The 20687-nt window shown below is 43.2% G+C and overlaps 1 protein-coding gene across 25 annotated transcripts in view; it reads left to right on the top strand.

Annotated features, from left to right (window-relative positions):
• The first annotated feature begins 8381 nt into the window (after positions 1-8381).
• The window catches only part of ARNT (aryl hydrocarbon receptor nuclear translocator), a 66607-nt gene continuing 54301 nt past the window's right edge, over positions 8382-20687 (top strand). For 7 of the 25 annotated variants that reach the window (XM_063813877.1, XM_063813879.1, XM_063813880.1 and 4 more), the window contains exon 1: positions 8437-8609. Coding sequence is in view for 6 of the 25 variants with exons in the window: in XM_054670666.2 (XP_054526641.2) it covers positions 8419-8609 (191 nt within the window). In the remaining 19 variants the exon portion in view is untranslated. Of the gene's footprint in view, positions 8610-20687 lie in introns of all 25 variants that reach the window. The other 18 variants (XM_063813945.1, XM_063813949.1, XM_009430790.5 and 15 more) reach the window with 10 other exon arrangements.

The following is a 20687-nucleotide window of genomic DNA, read 5'->3' on the forward strand; positions in this document are numbered from 1 at the left end:
AGCTTCACCAATGTAAGTTACTCAGAGTCTCTGAAATATTTGTTGAGCTAATTGGCTAAAAACAATATCTCAGTTTTTAGGCTGGGACCGGTGGCTAACGCCTGTAATCCTAGCACTTTGGGAGGCCGAGGCGGGTGGATTACCTGAGGTCAGGAGTTCAAGACCAACCTGACCAACATGGTGAAACCCTGTCTCTACTAAAAATACAAAAAATTAGCCGGACATGGTGGTGTGTGCCTGTAATCTCAGCTACTTGGGTTGCTGAGGAAGAAGAATTGCTTGAACCCAGGAGGGTGAGGTTGCGGTGAGCTGAGATCGAGCCACTGCACTCCAGCCTGGGCAACAGAACAAGAAATTGAGACTCCATCTCAAGAAAAACAAAAACAAAAACAAAAAAACCCCACAATATCTTTTTTGTTTTGTGTTGTTTTGTTTTTGATTTTTTGACACAGCGTCTTGCTCTGTCGCCCAGGCTGGAGTGCAGTGGTGTGATCTCGGCTCACTGCAACCTCCGCCTCCGGGGTTCAAGTGATTCTCCTGCCTCAGCCTCCTAAGTAACTGGGATTACAGGCGCACGCCACCATGCCCGGCTAATTTTTGTATTTTTAGTAGAGACGAGGTTTCACCATGTTGGTCAGGCTTTTCTCGAACTCCTGACCTCATGATCTGCCCGCCTCGGCCTCCCAAAGTGCTGGGATTACAGGTGTGAGCCACTGCGCCTGGCCCAATATCTCAGTTTTTTAAAGATTGCATTTCTCTAATTACTATAGTATTTGAATCTCTATTGATTTACGTATTTTGCAGATACATACAAACCTATCTTCACCTTACCTATCCTTTTCCCTTTTGACTGAGCTATTAATCTTTTACTTATTGATTTGAAGATGTATATCTATCTACAAACATAAGTACACACAGATACATTTTTACACATTTTTTACTTATTAATAACTTTTTGTGATACATGTGGTTCCCAGTGCCTATCCTCTGACTCCAACTCTCTCACTTTTGAATTTGCTATCAACATCAGCTTCCAGAATTAAACCTCTCTTCTCAGTCCAATAACTTCTGGCTTCATTTGCTTCCCAGACCAGTCTCATCCCCTTTCAGATATTTTTAAACTAGGGTCTTCTGCAATTCTAGAATCTTCCATCTTCAAGATACTGATCAGTTCATCATCTCTCCAATTGTGGGTAAACTGTTCACTTTCTTTCCTCAGGTTTCTGAGTATTGACAGAAATTACAATGCTCCATAGTTTCATGAAAATTTATGCTTTCTAACTTTGTCTAGCTCCCCAGAGCATTTGGTGATCTTTTTTTGTTTCCTTTTTCTACTCCTGTGGCAGATTATTCACAGTCGTTTTGTTCATACCTAGTTGACTTCCCAACCAATTGCTTACAGCTGTGCAGCGACACCCAACCTCATTTCTACCTCTTATTCCCAGCAGAAGTTTCACCTGTTACTTTTCTTTGAGACTCAAAGTCATCACACATGAGTTCCCTTTCCTCCACTTCAAAATGTCTACACATTTTTAGAAAAAGGGTATCTTGGTTTTCTGAGAACACTTTCACATGCTGCCCTAACCCTGTCTCCTTCTCTCCCCTAGAACCAGTCTTGTTTTCTCAGGCATATATATTTCTTGCATTTTTTTATTTTTTTGTTTTTTGAGACAGAGTCTTGCTCTGTCACTCAGGCTGGAGTGCAGTGGTGCGATCTGGGCTCACTGCAACTTCCAGCTCCCAGGCTCAAGTGATTCTCATGCCTCAGCTTCCCGAGTAGGCGGGATTACAGGCGTGTAACACCACGCCTAGCTAGTTTTTGTATTTTAGTAGAGACGAGGTTTTGCCATGTTGGCCAGGCTAGTTTCGAACTCCTGACCACAGGTGATTCACCCACCTTGGCCTCCCAAAGTGCTGGGATTATAGGCGTGAGCCACCACACCTGGATGTTTCTTGCATTTTTAGTTTGCTCCTTTCCACAAGCTCAGTCTATAGAAATATTTTACTATTTCCACCCCTAGCCTAACCCCTACCGCAGCTACCATTTGATTATTTTTCTCTTCTTTGTCATGTTTCTTGAAAAAGTAATCTGTGCTAACTAACTGTGTCTACTTAGTTTCTACTCACTTCTCACCCACTTGCAATCTGGTTTCCATTCCTTAGATGTGCTCGTAGGCTGGGTGTCGTGGCTCACGCCTGTAATCCCAGCACTTTGGGAGGCCGAGGTGGGTGGATCACCTGAGGTCAGGAGTTTGAGACCAGCCTCTGTGAAACCCCGTCTCTACTAAAAATACAATAATTAGTTGGGCGTGGTGGCGGGTGCCTGTAATCCCAGCTACTCGGGTGGCTGAGGCAGGAGAATCGCTTGAACCGGGGAGGCGGAGGTTGCAGTGAGCCAAGATCATGCCATTGCACTCCAGTCTGGGCAAAAAAAGCAAAACTCCATTAAAAAAAAAATTATTTGTTGTTTATCCAGCATTCAGATCAAACTGGCTTAGCTTTATTTTTATTTGCTAAATCTGGCAACCATACCCAGAGACACTTAATAAAACTTTGGAGGCTGGTCTGAGTGCCTTGGTGTTTACAACTAATTGATCCCAATCAGTTACAGATTTCTTTGTTCCTTCACTTGACTGGTCTTAAAAAACAAACAAAAACAAAAAACAATTTAAAAACTACCATTCTAAATAATTAAAAAAACCAGTTTACCATAAGAGTTAACAGAAAAAAACTGCAATTTTCTATTAATTTACAAATTAATATAAACATAATAGTAATAGTATTAGTAATGGTTAAATATTGATAAGCTGAAAATGTGTATAAAAACATGTAGGTCAGGCTTCACAGTCAACAGATTTCTTAATTTTTAAAAATTTGCTAACTGGCATCCTGATCTGATCTGTTAATTTTTATTTCTACTAAAATTAGAAAATCTGTATTTACAGTGAGTTTGTCAGATATGGCAAGAAGTGTTTGATGGCTACCAGATAATTCTGAATAGTTGGAGCTTACAAGGATCTATTGGAGAATTTCTAGTGAAAGCATTCAGTGGTTTGTCAGATTCTAAGCAGAAGAGCAAAGAGTAACCTCAAAAGTCAAATGCTTCAACTTGAGAGAGAGCAGGAGTTGTATTCAGTGGCATTGGCTGCATTCAGCTCTGGGAAGCATTTACCCCCATTTGGTTGCAACATTTGGATGTGGTTTAGAATATGTTCAATAATGTGTCATTCATTTTTTTCCTCTGATGAAGAAAGAAAACTATCATGTGTTGGGAAATAAAATACTCTTGGCAGTCAAGGCATTTGCATCATAGTCTGCTTTTCTTACAAAATCCTGATACTTTGTTCTTAACATTAAAAATGTTTGCTTTTGTGATCCACCATCTGCAGTAGAACTGCTACCAAGATGCAGATTTTTGTAATGGGGAAGACATCACTCTCTTATTTGTTGGGGTTCATTGGTTGAACTCTCTAATACAATACAAAATGTAAAGTCCTGGCAGGATAAGAAAGGAATTCCTACTCATCAGCAGAGTGATCTTTGCTGGTAAGCAATTGGAAGATGGATGTACTTTGATGACAGCATTCAAAAGGAGTCCACTCTTCTTATTGTGCTGAGACTTTGTGGTGGTGCCAAGGAAGAAGTATTACACCACTCCCAAGAAGAATACGCATAAGAGAAAGAAGGTTAAGCTAATGGTCCTAAAATATTACAAGGTGGACAAGAATGGCAAAACTAGTTGCCTTTGTTGTGAGTGCCCTTCAGGTGAGTGTGGTGCTGGAGTTTTTATGGCCAGCCACTTTGAAAGACATTATTGTGGCAAATGTTGTCTGACTTACTGTTTCAACAAACCAGAAGACGAGATGGGTTAATAAAAGGCATGAACTAAAAAGCAAAAACAGGCTGAGTGTGGTGGCTTATGGCTATAATCCCTGTGCTTTGGGAGGCTGAGGTGGGAGAATGGCTTAAGGCCAGGAGTTCGAGGTTCCAGTGAGCAATGATGGTGCCACTGCACTCTAGCCTGGGTGAAAGAGTGAGACTCTATCTCTAAAACAAAAACAAAACTCCAAACCATGACATTTAGAAGTTAAAGTAATATGTTCATGTTAATGAAAATATTGCTCAGATGAACCATTTGAGAAACCTACTTAAATCCTACTTAAAATAATAAAAATGGTTTATGTTACTATTATCTATATCATAAAGAAGAGATTTTCACTTCAATCCTTATTAAAAACTGACAGCATTTCCCCCCCTTACTGGCCTCCATACTTAACTGTGGAGAAAGCACCAATTTATCTGTTTCTTCTCAAAGATTGTGCTCACTGGATGATATTTTACTACATTTATGGTTTGTGCTAATTTGTTCAATGTCGAATCAAAATCAGGAGAAATTTTTTTTTTAGAAATGAGGCCTTGCTATGTTTCCCAGGTTGGCCTCAAACTCCTGGGCTCAAGTGATCGTCCCTCCTCAGCCTCTAGATTAGCTAGGACTACAGGCATGCACCATTGAGCCTGGCTGGGAGAAATATATTTTGGCTATGAACTGTTTTCTGAATAAAATGGAAAGTGGGCTGGGCATGGCGGCTCATGCCTGTAATCCCAGCACTTTGGAAGGCCGAGGTGGGTGGATTGTCTGAGCTCAGGAGTTGGAGACCAGCCTGGGCAACATGGTGAAACCTCGTCTCTAATAAAAGCACAAAAAAATTAGTGGGGCAGTGGTGACGGGCGCCTGTAATTCCAGCTACTGAGGAGGCAGAGGCAGGAGAATAGCTTGAACTTGGGAGGCAGAGGTTGCAGTGAGCCATCATGGCACTGCACTCCAGCCTGAGCAACAGAGTGAGACTCTGTCTAAAAAAAAAAAAGGAAATAAAAAGGAAAGTGGACTGACATCTTTTTTGTAGGAACAGTGTTCTTTCTGCATCCAAAGTTATAACTCCATCAGTGTTTTTTTGTTTGTTTGTTTGTTTGTGTTTTTTTGCGACAGAGTCTTGCTCTGTTGCCAAGGCTGGAGCTTAGTGGCATGATCTCGGCTCACTGCAACCTCCGCCTCCCAGGTTCAAGTGATTCTCGTGCTTCAGCCTCCCGAGTAGCTGGGATTACAGGCATGTGTCACCATGCCAGACTAATTTTCGTATTTTTAGTAGAGATGGGGTTTCGCCACATTGACCAGGCTGGTCTCAAACTCCTGGGTCCAAGTGATCCGCCTGTCTTGGCCTCCCAAAGTGCTGGGATTACGGCCGTGAGCCACCATGCCTGGCCTGTAACTCCATCAGTTTTGATCCCAAGATATCTTTTTCAGACTGACTCATACCTCACAAAATAATTCTTATCTAAATGAAAAATGTTTTCTTTTGTATCTTGAATTTTTAATGATAAACCAGACAGGAAGTTTCTGGGCATTTCTCCTTATGTATTGCCTATATGCTGTAAGCGGATTCATATTGTGTATATCAGTGGTGTCTACGCTTAAAACAAACATCCGGTAGCAGGTACAGGGCAGATATTGCCATTTCATGTTGTGTATCATGACTCCATGTGATATTTGACAAAGAATTCTGCCAATAGCTTTGTTACACTTTTTTTTTTTTTTTTTTTTTAGATTGAGTCTCGCTCTGTCACCCAGGCTGGAGTGCAGTGGCCCAATCGATCCCAGCTCACTGCAACCTCCACCTTCCAGGTTCAAGCGACTCTCCTGCCTCAGCCTCCTGAGTAGCTAGGACTACAGGCGTGTGCCAACACGCCCAGCTCATTTTTGTATTTTTAGTAGAGATGGGGTTTCACCATATTGGCCGGGCTGGTCTTGAACTTCTGATCTCAGATGATCCTCCTGCCTTGACCTCCCAAAGTGCTGGAATTACAGGCGTGAGCCACTGCACCCAGCCAGCTTTGTTGCACTTTCTCCAAACAGAATATGTTATTAACTTTGTAGCTAGTTGTGTAAGCAGCTCTATAACAAAATGATTTCTACCAATTTTTTCTACAGAAATGTAACTTGATCTCTTTTAACCACAAAATTTATCCACATCATACAGGAAAACATTTTGCATTTATTCTGGAAAAATCCATTTTACTTGGTAAAGAAGCTACAGCATTTTTTTTTTTTTTTTTTTTTTTTTTTTTGAGATGGAGTCTCGCTCTGTCGCCCAGGCTGGAGTGCAGGGGCACCTCGGTTCACTGCAACCTCTGCCTCCCAGGTTCAAACGATTCTCCTGCCTCAGCCACCGGAGTAGCTGGGATTACAGGCACGCGGCACCATGCCCGGCTAATTTTTGTATTTTTAGTAAAGATGGGGTTTCACCATGTTGGCCAGGCTGGTCTCGAACACCTGACTTTGTGATCCGCCCTCCTTGGCCTCCCAAAGTGCTGGGATTACAGCCACCCCGCCCAGCCCAGCCAATGTATTTCTTTTGGGTGGATGATTTTTTTCTTTTTGGTGACTTATAAATATAACAACAAAATGAAAGAAAAATGAAATTTTAACAGATGTAAACAATAATATGTAAATTATGTTAAAATACCTTTGCAGTGAACTAAATAAGTGGATCAATGTAATCTGCGCAGTACATATACAACTTCTAAGAATGCAAAGATGTTCAATAGCATAATGGGATTTTTGTTAAAATTTTAATTAAATTTGTATTAAACATTTTGTGAGCGATACATGAAAAGGAAGTACTTTGTAGTGCTAAAATTGTAGTGCTAAAATAGGGGGATGGGTGGAACAGGTTTCCAGTGTCAGACTCCTTTAGTTTGCCTCCCACATTACTTACCTGCTGGATGTCCCTTGCTTACCCTCTTTGTTTCTGTTTCCTTAATTGCAAAATGGAAATAGCAGTAGAACCTACCTCATCGTTGTTGTGAGGATTAAATGAGTAAATACATATAAAGCATTTTGGACAGTGCCTACCTCGAATAGCTCAATGCTTCCTATTACCAGGAAATAAAAATTAGCCGGGCGTGGTGGTGCGCGCCTGTAATCCCAGCTACTCAGGAGGCTGAGGCAGGATAACTGCTTGAACCCGGGAGGGAGAGGTTGCAGTGAGCCAAAATCGCACCACTGCACTCCAGCCTGGGCGATGGAGCAAGACTCCATCTCAGAAAAAAATAAAGAAAAAAGAAAATAAATCTGCACAGCCATCATCTTATTGATTCCCTATTAAAAACTCCTCACTGGCCAGGTGTGGTGGCTCACGCCTGTAATCCCAACAGTTTGTGAGACCGAGGCGGGCGGATTGCCTGATGGCAGGAGTTCGAGACCAGCCTGGCCAACATCGTGAAACTCCATCTCTACTAAAAATACAAAAAACATTAGCCAGGCGTGTGGCGTGCGCCTGTAATCCCAGCTACTCAGGAGACTGAGGCAGGGGAATTGCTTGAGCCGGGGAGGTGGAGGTTGCAATGAGCCGAGATTGCGCCACTGCCACTCCAGCCTGGGCGACAGGAAACTCCATCTCTACTAAAAATACAAAAAACATTAGCCAGGCGTGTGGCGTGCGCCTGTAATCCCAGCTACTCAGGAGACTGAGGCAGGGGAATTGCTTGAACCGGGGAGGTGGAGGTTGCAGTGAGCCGAGATTGCGCCACTGCACTCCAGCCTGGGCGACAGAGCGAGACTCTGTCTCAAAAACAGACAAACAAAACTCCTCACTCTGTCCCTGTCACTGACCAAAGAAGTTACCCATTCTCAAATTACTTTCTTCATCCATTGCCTCCAATTTTGGCTGGCAATATCTCCCATACCAAACCGTTAACACCTGGATCCTTTTAGACTACCAGTTCCATAGCAGGCATTCAAAAGTTAGTCATTTAACTTTTTCACCAGGGACAAAAGTCCTTAAAAGAGGAAAAAAACTGGAAAGGATTACAAATCACCATGTGAAGTTTAGGTGCTCTTTAGCACCTCTTGTTGCCCAGACTGGCGTGCAGTGGGCGCTATCTCGGCTCACTGCAACCTCTGCCTCCCAGGTTCAAGCGATTCTCCTGCCTCAGCCTCCCAAGAAGCTGGGATTACAGGCATGCGCCACCACGCCCGGCTAATTTTGTATTTTTAGTAGAGACGGGGTTTCGCCATGTTGGCCAGGCTGGTTTCGAACCCCTGACCACAGCTGATCCGGCCGCCTCGGCCTCCCAAAGTGCTGGGATTACAGACGCGAGCCACCGCGCCCAGCCTAAAATACCCATTTTAATTGCATTTCAATGACGTTACTCGGTCATTGACCTCTTACGCAAGGAGGGCGAGATTAGGGAGACAGCTGGACTTCTTCCTCGCCCTCCCTTCACTGGACTGGCTGGCGCAGTGAGTAGCCCTGCCCTTGGTCGATTTGGCATTTTCATTGGTCAATTTTTCTTAGGAGGCTGGCCGTGTGTTGACTCCGCCTACTATATAGGCGGGGTCTCCCCGCCGCAGGGGCTGGGATGCTGGGGGCTGCTGAAGCCGCCATCTTGGATTCCGCGGTAGCGGAGGCGGCGGTCAGGCGCCGCTTCTGGGGAGTGGCCTTTCTTTTCCCCTCCCTCCCGGTTCGGTGGCGGCGGCTCCTCCCACTGGGGGGGGGGTGGCGCGGCGGCGGTGGCATCTGCGGCCATGGCGGCGACTACTGCCAACCCCGGTGAGGAGACGGAGGACTGGAGCGCCTCTAAAGGGGAGGGGCCGAAGGGGCTGACAACTAAGGAGACCCAGGGCTGAGGGGACGCAGCTGGAGCTGAAGGCGCCGGGGCGGGGCGGGGGCCGCGAGAGACGGTGGGGGAGCGGTGACCTGGGGAGGGGCCCGATCCCGGGGACTTGGGTAGACTCGAGTATACCCAAGGGAGCGAGGGGGCAGGTGGGAGTTGGGGGGGGGCTCCCTGTCCTGACCTCCGCTGGAGCGGCAGCCAGTGCGGGGCTGGCCCGCCCTCACTCCTCGGGCGGCGTCTGGTCTGTGATGTGGTCCTCTTTTAACCCTCTGCCCGCTGGAGCCGCTTGATGCCGAAAACTGTAGGCAGAGTGTCTCGGTTTACTTTAAGAGTAGTTTGGATTCATAAACCCTGGACCACACTGTTCTTTAGTTGAGGCGTTGCTTCCAAACATTTAAAGGTTTAGATTTTAATTTAAAAAATAAGAAATGGACATTCTTTGATATATACGACGTTTCTTTAGGCTGTTACCTCCCACCCGCAACCCCCGTCCCCGTCTCCGTCCCCGGACTATACTTTGAAACTTAGATCTTGTGTTAAGAGGGCCTGTAGTGTCTTTGCCTGCTGAGGGCAGGGGTTTGTGTAATGGTTGTGGTTCCGGACAGGTCTTTAGTTCCACAGCCCCAGGTTTAAATCTTGTTAGGCCTACATCGAGGCAATTTCCAAACTCTTTCAGAAAAGTTTGATTCCACACCATTTCTCAATTTCAAAAAATAATCAAATATCAAAAAGGTTTGGTCTGTTTTGTCTAAGAGATGGAGTAGGGTGTAGTGCAGTTCTAGAGAGATCAGATCTTCAAATTACTAGTCCCAGCCCTCTTTCCTCTATGTTACAGTTATTTCTCTTTAGAAGGCATTTCATTTTAGGGGTCTAGTTTATCTTGCAGACCTTGGTTATTCTTGCCAAATAAAGTCTATCCTTTTCCAAAAACCAATATATTTGATAGCCTTAAAAAGGGCCTTGAGATATGTGTGTGTGTTGCGTGGGGCGGAGAATTTCTTGAAAATAAAACAGTGGGAGTGATTACCCCCATCCCCACGTTGAAATTTAGATTTTTTTTCATGTTACTGAAAGGCAGTATGATTTTGCAATATCCAGATTTTGATAGGACGGTTGAATCACTGAAATTTCTTTTCTACCGTGTTTCTGGGAATAGCTATTTTAAGAAATGGTTAATTTGTCACATGTCATTTTTTTTTAATCTTTAAAATTTTTTTTGAAGGAAAGGGAGGTAAAATTAATCGCAAAAATTACATTGCAGGAAGTGCTGAGTGATAGAATAAAACTATAAAACAGGAAAAATGCCGTTATGTCAAACCTGACCTTGTAGTAATATAACCTATCTGTGAACTATGGAATAAATAAACAAGATTTTTAACTGATCACACATTGCAAAATACTTATATAACCCTAGTTAAATTGCAAAGCATTTCTCTTATTAAGAAGTGGCCTGGGTAAACAAGTTTTAGTTCATATGTCAGAAGCTTTTTTCCAGCTGTGTGGGTGGGGTTGCTTTATTTTGTTTTGTTTTTTGAACAACAGCAACCAGAATGACAGCCTCTTGACCATATTTTCATAAGCTGATCAATATCAGCTTAAATCTTAGCAGAAAATAGCATATGTTAGTGTGTATGTGTGTGTGCAGAATCCTTGTTAATGAAACAGCTTTGTTTACTATGCTTTGGCTGCTTGCTTCTGCAATTTTTAGATTTCCTTTTTCTTTTTCTTTGTTTTCCTTTCTCCTCTCCCCTCTCTCCTGTCCCCTCTCCCCTCTTTTTCTTTTGCTACAGGGTCTTGCTCCTTGCTCTGTCGCCCAGTCTGGAGTGCAGTGGCAAGATCACTGCTCACGGCAGCCTCCACCTCAGGGGCTCAAGTGATCCTCTCACGATCAGCCTCCCGAATAGCTGGGACTACAGGTGCCTTGCCACCATGCGCGGTTAATTTTTAAATTTTTTTGTAGAGACAGATGCCTTGCTATGTTGCCCACGCTGATCTTGATCTCCTGGTCTCAAGCAAGCCTTGCCTCAGTCTCTCAAAGTTGGGAATACAGATGTGAGACACTTTGACCAGATTTCTTTTTTGATGTTGAAAAATTATTCCATCTCTTCTGACTTATTGATCCCATGTTCAGTTCAATCAAATCAGAAGATATATTTTCTTTTTTCTTTTCTCCCTTTGCTCTTGTATATCATGAGGAAGAGATCAGAGATACATTGTGGATTTTTTCAGTAGCCTGTTGCATTTTGGGAAATGAGATTAATGAATGGAGGGACATAGGTGGAAATGTACTGTGCTTAGTGAAGATAAATGTTTTCAGGTCAGAATTCTTTGCTACACTGTCATACCTTCTTTCCTTAGAGCCATTTTAAGGACCAGGGACACCATGCCTATTTCTTTGAGTTTTTTCTACTTTATATTTTTGCTGGAGTACTAATTTTTTTTTTTTTTTTTTTACAATTCTTGTTAGTTTTGTCAAGATTTTAAAAAATATTTCACTCTTTAAGCTTCACTTCAGTTAATCCTTTTTAAAAATAATACTTATTTTTATTTTTCAGACAGGGTCTTGCTCTGTCTCCCAGACTGTAGTGCAATGGTGTAATCACAGCTCACTGTAGCCTTGAACTCCTGAGCTCAAGTGATCTTCCCACCTCAGCCTCCTGAGTATCTGGGTCTACAGACACACACCACCACACCTGGATACATTTTTTAACTTTTTGTAGAAATGGGATCTTGCTATGTTGCCCAGGCTGGTCTTGAACTCCTGTCCTCAAGCAATCCTCCCACCTTAGCCTCCTAAACTGTTGGGATTATAGGTGTGAGCCACTGACCCGGCCAAGTTAATCCTTAGGGTTAGTAATAGTGCTTGAACATGTTAATTGTGCTGGTGGCCCTGCAGTGTTTTTCAAGGGGACCAGGTTCTTCTGCATTTTTCACTGTGGTGCTGCATTAGAAGAAGAGTAAAATATGGTTGGTACTCTCATCTAAGAGTTGTGTTGAAGTAATAGTTCTGTGATGATTTTTTTTCTCGAATTGATAATTCTTCATATTCTATCATTTTTCACTAGTTCTACTTATCACTGGCAAGTAGAACTCGGTGGGTAGGTGGTCCATGAAACTTGAGGCTGTTTCTTTCTTATGTATGGACTAGACAAGTTTTGTTTTTTTTGTTTGTTTGTTTTTTTTGAGACGGAGTCTCACTCTGTCGCCCAGGCTGGAGTGCAGTGGCGCGATCTTGGCTCACTGCAAGCTCCGCCTCCCAGGTTCACGCCATTCTCCTGCCTCAGCCTCCCGAGTAGCTGGGACTACAGGTACCCGCCACCACGCCCGGCTAATTTTTTTTTTTGTATTTTTAGTAGAGACAGGGTTTCACCGTGTTAGCCAGGGTGGTCTCGATCTCCTGACCTTGTGATCCGCCTGCCTCGGCCTCCCAAAGTGCTGGGATTACAGGCTTGAGCCACCGCGCCCGGCCCGGACTAGACAAGTTTTGAGGAACACATTTTTTTTTCCCCGTAGGAGAGGGTCTTGCTCTGTCACTGAGGCTGGAGTGCAGTGACACAATCATGGCTCACTGCAGCCTTGACCTTCTGGGAGCATGTGATCCTCCCACTTCAGCCTCCTGAGTAGGTGGGACCACAGGTGTGCACCACCGTGGCTGGCTAATTTTAAATTTTTTTTAGAGACAGGGTCTTGCTGTGTTGCCCAGGCCGGTCTTTAACTCCTGGCCTCAAGTGATCTTCCTGCGTTGGGCACTCCCCAAGAGCTGGGATTATAGGCATGACCACCATGCCCAGCCAAGGTGGAACACTTTTTAAATTGAATATGTCATTTGTAATGCATTGGCTGAGGGAACAGTTGGGAGGAGATTAGGTATTTGATTTACAATTCCAAATTCAAACTAGAGATGTTGAATGAGTTTGTAGTAAGTGTAGGTTTTTATCTCTCTTGATTCTGGTATTCTCATTAGCAGAGAATTCTTTTTGTGCTGTTATGTACAAGTTACTGTGGATGAAGAATGTAGTAGAAGGAAAAGGGTAATACCGTTTGGGTTTGTAAGGCTGTCATTTAGGAAGAAAATTTTTTTTAGCTAATTTTCACCTATATAACTTAGTTTTAACTGCGTCAATTAACACAATTCTTACCTGTTACCTTTATTTACCTTTTTCAGATATGGGAAAATAGGAATTCATGCAATGTAAAGTTAAGATGTCAAGATATTCTTTTATGGCCAGGTGTGGTGGCTCGTGCCTCTAATCCCTTTGGGAGGCCGAGGCAGGCCGATTGCTTGAGCCCAGGAATTTGAGACCAGCCCGGACAACATGACGAAACCCCTTTTCTACAAAAAATACAAAAAATTATCCGGGCACTGTGGTGCACTTTTATAGTCCCAGCTACTTGGGAGGCTGAGATGGGAGTATCACCTGAGCCTGGAAAGTTGAAGCTGCAGTGAGCTGTGATCATGCCACTGTACTCCAGCCTGGGCGTTGGAGTGAGACCCTGTCCCCCAACAAAAAAAGAGATAGTATTTTATTATATTGCAAAGGCCTTTTTTTTTTTTTTTTTTTTTTGAGACAGGGTCTTACTGTGTCGCCCAGGCTGGAGTGCAATGGCGCGATCTTGGCTCACTGCAACCTCCGCCTCCTGGGTTCAAGCTATTCTCCTGCCTCAGCCTCCCGAGTAGCTGGGATTACAGGCACCTGCCATCACGCCGGCTAATTTTTTATTTTTAATAGAGACAGGGTTTCTCCATGTTGGCCAGGCTGGTCTTGAACTCCTCACCTCAGGTGATCCGCCCACCTTGGCCTCCCAAAGTGCTGGGATTACAGGCGTGAGCCGCCATGCTCTGCCGCCATCTGTTTTTAAGACTGCTGCCTTGGCCGGGCACGGTGGCTCATGCCTGTAATCCTAGCATTTTGGGAGGCCGAAGTGGGCGGATCACCTGAGGTCAGGAGTTCGAGACCAGCCTGGCCAACATGGAGAAACCCCGTCTCTACTAAAAATACAAAAATTAGCCAGGCATGGTGGCAGGTGCCAGTAATCCCAGCTACTTGGGAGGCTGAGGCAGGAGAATCGCTTGAACCTGGAAGGTGGTGGTTGCAGTGAGCTGAGATCGTACCACTGCACTCTAGCCTGGGCGACAGAGTGAGACTCCGTCTAAAAAAAAAAAAAAAACAAAAAAAAACCCACAACTGCCTAATATGCCATAATGACTTTAGTAAGTAGACATCAGTGAATCTTCAGGTTGGAAATATGACAACACCTATCATTTTACACTTAAGGAGACAAACCCAGGGAAAGGAGTGGATAATTAAGTTCCTTCTATATGCCAGGCTGCCCTTTCCTATTTTGTTGCTAATCTTTATGTCTAGTCTGTAGCAACTGTCTCCAACTTTTCACATAAACTCTTCAAATTTATGTCACTTTTCATGATTTCATCAATGTATTTTCTTGTTTTAAAGTTTTTATTATTTTAGATAGTGACCGGGTCTCACTATATTGCCCCGGCTGGTCTCAAACTCCTGGGCTCAAGCAATCCTCCTGCCTCGGCCTCCCAGAGTGCCGGGGTTACAGGTGTGAGCCACCCTCTGAGGCCCATTTTATATTTTCCCTCCACGTTTTCATTGTAGTTGAATGGACAAGTAAGTTTATGGATTCAACAGTATACTTAGGGCTGGACATGGTGGCTCATACCTGTAATCCTAGCACTTTGGGAGGCTGATGTAGGTGGATTGCTTGAGCCCAAAAGTTTGAGACCAGCCTGGGCAACATGGTGAAACCCCATCTGTACAAAAAAATACAAAAAATTAGCAGGGTGTGGTAGCATTCCCTGTAGTCCCAGCTACGTGGGAGACTGAGATGCGAGGATGACCTGAGCCTGGGAGGTTGAGGCTGCAGTGAGCCATCATTGTGCCACTGCACTCCTGTCTGGGTGACTAGGAGACAGAGTGAGACCCTGTCTCAAAAAACAAAACAAAACCAGCATACTTAGGATATAAGTTCCATGAGAGCAGAACTTTTGCTTTCCTTGTTTACCAGAGCATTGCAGTGCTTACAGTGGGTGCCTAGTATGTTGGATTAGAGTTTAATGTATGTTTGTGGAATAAAAATGAATGTAAAACCCACTGTTAATATGAAATACCTTTGAAGGGATAAAACTAATTAAGCCATTGACATCATGAATTTGTACTAACTATAATAACATCTAATATTTATTAGTAATACTTACCAGCTGTTCTCATTTAATTTTTATAACAATCGTATTAGGTAAGTATTATTATTCTTGTTTTACAGATGAGGAAACTAAGGCACAGAGAGTGAATAAGTAACTTGTCTGAAGTCACATAGCTACTAGAAGTTAGAGACAGAATTTTATTATTGGCAGTCCATCTACACAGTCATCATTCTTAATCTCTAAGTTATTATTTTTTCCATTGTGACTTAGAGTCAACTTCCTACTGAAATATAGTACAATGGATATCTTTTGAGAAGGAGGTAGGTGGAGTATTGTCTTTTTTGTAGATGAAAAGGGTGAAATACCACATTAGGCAGCCTGGGGGCAAGGCATTGCTTGGTTGGAGAACCAAGTGCAAGGTGCTGAAAAAAGGAGCTAGAAGAGTAGTTTCCAGGCTGAGTGTGGTGGCTCATACCTGTAATCTCAGCACTTTGAGAGGCCAGGGTGAGAGGATTGTTTAAGCCCAGGAGTTGGAGAGCAGCCTGAGCAATATAGTGAGACCTTGTCTCCACAAAAATATATATAAAAAAATTAGCTGGATGTGGTGGTGGATGCCTATAGTCCCAACTACTTGGGAGGCTGAGATGGTGGGAGGATCTCTGAGCTTGCTAGGTCAGGGCTGCAGTGAGCCATGATCACGCCACTGGACTCTAATCTGGTTGACAGAGTGAGCCCCTGTCTCTAGGGAAAAAAAAAAAAAAAAGAGTAGTTTCCTAAAATCTTTTCTGTAACATTCTATAATTCTTCATTTTGTTTTGTTTTGTTTTTTTGAGACTGAGTGTCCTTCTGTCACCCAGGCTGGGGTGCAGTGGCACGATCTCAGCTCACTGCAAGCTCCGCCTCCCAGGTTCACGCCATTCTCCTGCCTCAGCCTCGCGAGTAGCTGGGACTACAGGCATCCACCACCATGCCCTGCTAATTTTTTGTATTTTTAGTAGAGATGGGGTTTCACTGTGTTAGCCAGGATGGTCTCGATCTCCTGACCTCGTGATCCGCCCACCTCAGCCTCCCAAAGTGCTGGGATTATAGGCTTGAGCTAGTGCGCCCGGCCTAACATTCTATATTTCTTTCTCCTAGTTCTGTGTTTCAATTCTTTAAATACTTTTAAGGGTCTTTTTGAGACAAGGTCCTGTTGTGTCAGCCAGGCTGGAGTGCAGTAGCGTGACCATAGCTTCCTGCAACACCTCCAATTCCTAGGCTCAAGCGATTCTCACTCCTCAGTTTCCTGAATAGTTGGGACCATAGGTATGCACCATCATGCCCAGCTAATTTTTTAATTTTGTAGAGACAGGATCTCGCTATGTTGCCCAGGCTGGTCCTTTTTTTAAAAAATTTTATTATTTTTTGAGACGGAGTCTTGCTTTGTCACCCAGGCTGGAGTGCAGTGGCGTGATCTCGGCTCACTGCAACCTCTGCCTCCCGGGTTTAAGCGATTCTCCTGCCTCAGCCTCCTGAGTAGCTGGGACTACAGGCACGTGCCACCACGCCTGGCTAATTTTTGTATTTTTAGTAGAGACGGGGTTTCACCATGTTGGCCAGGATGGTCTCGATCTCCTGACCTCGTGATCTGCCCACCTCGGCCTCCCAAAGTGCTGGGATTACAGGCGTGAGCCACCGCGCCCGGCCTGCCCAGGCTGGTCTTGAACTACTGTCCTCTAGTGATCCTCCTGCTGTTGGCCTCCCAGATTGCTGAGATTACAGGCATGAATCATGCACTGCAGCTTTTAGGGTTGTTATTAGAATCCTCTACAAGTTCTTGATACTCCATAATTGAGCCTCTCCTAGAAACTTGGTTTCAGAGACACTGTTGCTAGGTCTTTATCACTGATTGTTCCTTCTTTGTCCTTTTTGCTTATCTTTCTGCTTGTTTCTTTCTCTTGTTCAGTATTCTTCTACTTTTCTCTTCTCACCCTTGAGGCTAGGACTCTTCTTTGAGACAGGGTCTTGACTCTTTTTTGAGACAGGGTCTTGCTATGTTGCCCACGTTGGTCTTGGATTCCTGAGCTCAAATGATCCTCCCACCTCTGCTTCCTGAGTAGCTGGGATTACAAGTGTACACCACAGTGCCCGGCTTGGGGCTAGAACTAAATAGTAAACCAAGCAGTTTCCTTCATTTCTTCCCATTTGCCCACCTACCTGCCTTCCTAGCTGCTTGCCTTCCTACTTCAATTTGACATTCACTTGGTACCTACCATAGTCCTCTTCCCTTTGTATTAGTCCATTCTCACACTCTATAAATAACTACCTGAGACTGGGTAATTTATGAAGAAAAGAGGTTTAATTGACTCATAGTTCCGCAGGCTGTATGGGAGGCAGGGCTGGGGAGGCCTCAGGAAACTTGGAATCATGGCGGAAGGCGAAGGGGAAGCAAGCATGTCTTCACATGGCTGGCAGGATAGAGGGAGAGAAGGGGAAGGTGCTACACACTTTCAAACAACCAGATCTCTTGAGAACTCTATCATGAGAGAGCATTAGGGGAATGGTGCTAAACCTTTGGAAACCACCCCTATGATCCAATAACCTCCCACCAGACTGCACCTTCAACACTGGGGATTACAATTTGACATGATATTTGGGTGGAGACACAAAGAGCCAAACCATATCACCCTTCATTTATCTTTTATGTATAAAAGACTCCAAAAATTTCATTCCTGGCTTCTCACATAAACTACTTTCCTATATTTTTATCTATTTAAAAGATATCTCTCTCTTTTTCTTTTAAAGTTGAGACAGGGTTTTACTATGTTGCCCAGGCTGGTCTTGAAATCCTGGGCTCAAGCATTCCTCCCACTTCAGCAACCTGAGTAGCTGGACTACAGGTGTGTGCCATTGTGCCTGGCTGCATCTCTGTTTGAATAGTTTTTTTTTTTTTTAATTTATAGAAATGAGGTCTCACTGTATTGCCCAGACTGGTCTTGAACTGCTGAGCTCAAGTAGTCCTCCCATCTTGGTCTCCCTAGTAGCTGGGATTATAGGTGTATGACACCATGCCCAGCTCTATTTGAGTAATCTGTTTTTTTTTTTTTTTTTTTAAAGACAGAGTCTTTCTGTGTTGCCCAGGCTGGAGTGCAGTGGTGCGATCTTGGCTCACTGCAGCCTCCGCCTCCTAGGTTCAAATGATTTTTGTGCCTCAGCCTCTCGAGTAGCTGGGACTACAGTGTGCCACCACGCCTGGCTAATTTTTTGTATCTTTAGTAGAGATGGGGTTTCACCATGTTGGCCAGGCTGGTCTTGAACTCCCGTCCTCAAGTGATCCACCTGCCTTGGCCTCCCAAAGTGCTGGGATTACAAGTGTGAGCCATTGCGCCCAGCCTCTATTTGAATAATCTTTAACATCCTATATATGTATGTACTCACCAGTATTTCCTTTAAATCTGCTGTTCTTCCTACCTTTCTGTATCTTTCATCACTATCACAATTCAGTTTTTCATTTCCCCAGGCTAAGGAACTATAAGTGTTTGGATTTTATTTTTTATGTGTTTATCTGGGTTATTACCTCTTCTCAGGTCTTTTGCCAAATATACGTGTGTGTGTGTGTATATGTATGTGTGTATACATACATATATAAAAGTTATTTAAATCAAAACTATACATCCATATATTAATATTTAAAGACTTAGTTTTATAAAATGTTTGTTACAAAAAAATTATAAGGGAGTCCTCTGCTCCCTTTCTCTCATTTCCTTCTCTCCAGTGGCATCATTTTTATTTCTTTTGACATAATTCTTTGTTTCTGTTTAAATAAAATGTCCCAGTGAAAGACATTAGTTTCCAGATCAAAGGGGCTGTGCACACATCAAGGCCCATTATGCTGAAATTTCAGCATCAGATAGAGAATATCCTATAAGCTTCAGAGAGAATAAGATTATTCACATTCAAAAGATTCAGGTATCAGATTGGTCTTTTTTCTCAGTAGTCATGCTGGAAAGTAGAAGACCTTGGAACAGGCTGACCTTGGTGGCTCACGCCTGTAATCCCAGCATTTTGGGAGGCTGAGGCAGGTGGATCACCTGAGGTCAGGAGTTTGGGACCAGCCTGGTCAACATGGTGAAACCCCGTCTCTACTAAAAATACAAAGATTAGTTGGACGTGGTGGTGTGTGCCTGTAGTACCAGCTACTTGGGAGGCTGAGGCAGGAGAATTGCTTGAACCTGGGAAGCAGAGGTTGCAGTGAGCCGAGATCACGCCACTGCACACCAGCCTGGGCAAAAGAGCGAAGACACTGTCTCAAAAAAAAAAAAAAAAAACAACTTTGGAGCAATGCCTTCAAAATTCTGAGGGAAAATAAATTCTAATTTAGAATTCCATAGCTAGGCAAACTATCAATTAGTGAAATAGAAGAAATATTTTCATACATCCAAGGCATTTCTTACACCCTTTCAGGAATCCACTAGAAGATAGGCTCTACCAGTAGGAGATAGTAAACCAAGAAAGTGGAGATACGAAATATAGGAAATAGGCAGTATAACACAGAAGAAAAATGAAGCATGTGGTATGCATACATTGGTGTTAGTTTTCCTGTTTTCAGTACGGGTCCCTCACTTTCACCTTTACGTCGTGTTCACTAGACTGTAAGACCTTTGATTTATACTCTCCAGAGAGTAAATCTGTCTTTTGACAGAATGGAGAGGGGTAGTTGCCTTGGTTAGAAGGAATAGAGAAAAGGATCTAGGAATCCATCTCTGTAGTAAACAGATGCTGAACTAATTCTCCTTATTTTCACTTCATTCACCCTACCCTGCATACCCAGAGTTACCTGGACTCACCAGCTTCTGAGACTTTGGGGAATTCCATAGTGTAAATTGAGTTGGTTTTCTGCTTTTTCCCTTGTCAGTTTAGGATTTATTTCTTGTCGATCTCCCAAGGCAATAGTCCATTTTATCTCTAGTTTCAAAAAAATTATTGCTCTTCTTCTCTTATTCTTTCCATCCTTGTGGTTTTATGTCTTGTGTAAAAATTTTTGCTTTTAAAAAATTTTTTCCTGTGTGTGAGTGAAGAGAGAAGAGAGTAGAAATAGATAGATACATTTAATTCACTATCCTTACTCAGAAGTTGCATAGTTTAAAATTTTAGAAGTAACTACCTTTTCGTTGTGCCATCCTCATTTAGGCCTTTATCACCTTGTTTTTTAAATTAATCTTGTCTTCCTACTTCTATTACTTCAAACTTTAAATCTGTCAGATTAATTTTAATTTATATTTTCATCTTGTTACTCAGACTTAAAGTTATATGTTTGTCTTTGTTGAATCTGATCCAGGTGTTTCATCGTGACATTCAAAGCTTTCTCTTGGTTAGCACTTGACATCTTACCTTTTATAGGTCTTTTTTTTTTTTTTTTTTTTTTGATTTAAAGAAAACCATTTTCTTTTCTTCAGGGACAATTTTTTTTTTTACATTCCACCACATATTATGTATATGTTTATTTTATTTATTTATTTATTTATTTTTTTTTTATTATACTTTAAGTTTTAGGGTACATGTGCACATTGTGCAGGTTAGTTACATATGTATACATGTGCCATGCTGGTGCGCTGCACCCACTAACTCGTCATCTAGCATTAGGTATATCTCCCAGTGCTATCCCTCCCCCCTCCCCCCACCCCACCACAGTCCCCAGAGTGTGATATTCCCCTTCCTGTGTCCATGTGATCTCATTGTTCAGTTCCCACCTATGAGTGAGAATATGCGGTGTTTGGTTTTTTGATCTTGCGATAGTTTACTGAGAATGATGATTTCCAATTTCATCCATGTCCCTACAAAGGACATGAACTCATCATTTTTTATG

This window comes from Pan troglodytes, chromosome 1 (genome assembly GCF_028858775.2).
Source record: "Pan troglodytes isolate AG18354 chromosome 1, NHGRI_mPanTro3-v2.0_pri, whole genome shotgun sequence".
NCBI lineage: Eukaryota > Metazoa > Chordata > Mammalia > Primates > Hominidae > Pan > Pan troglodytes.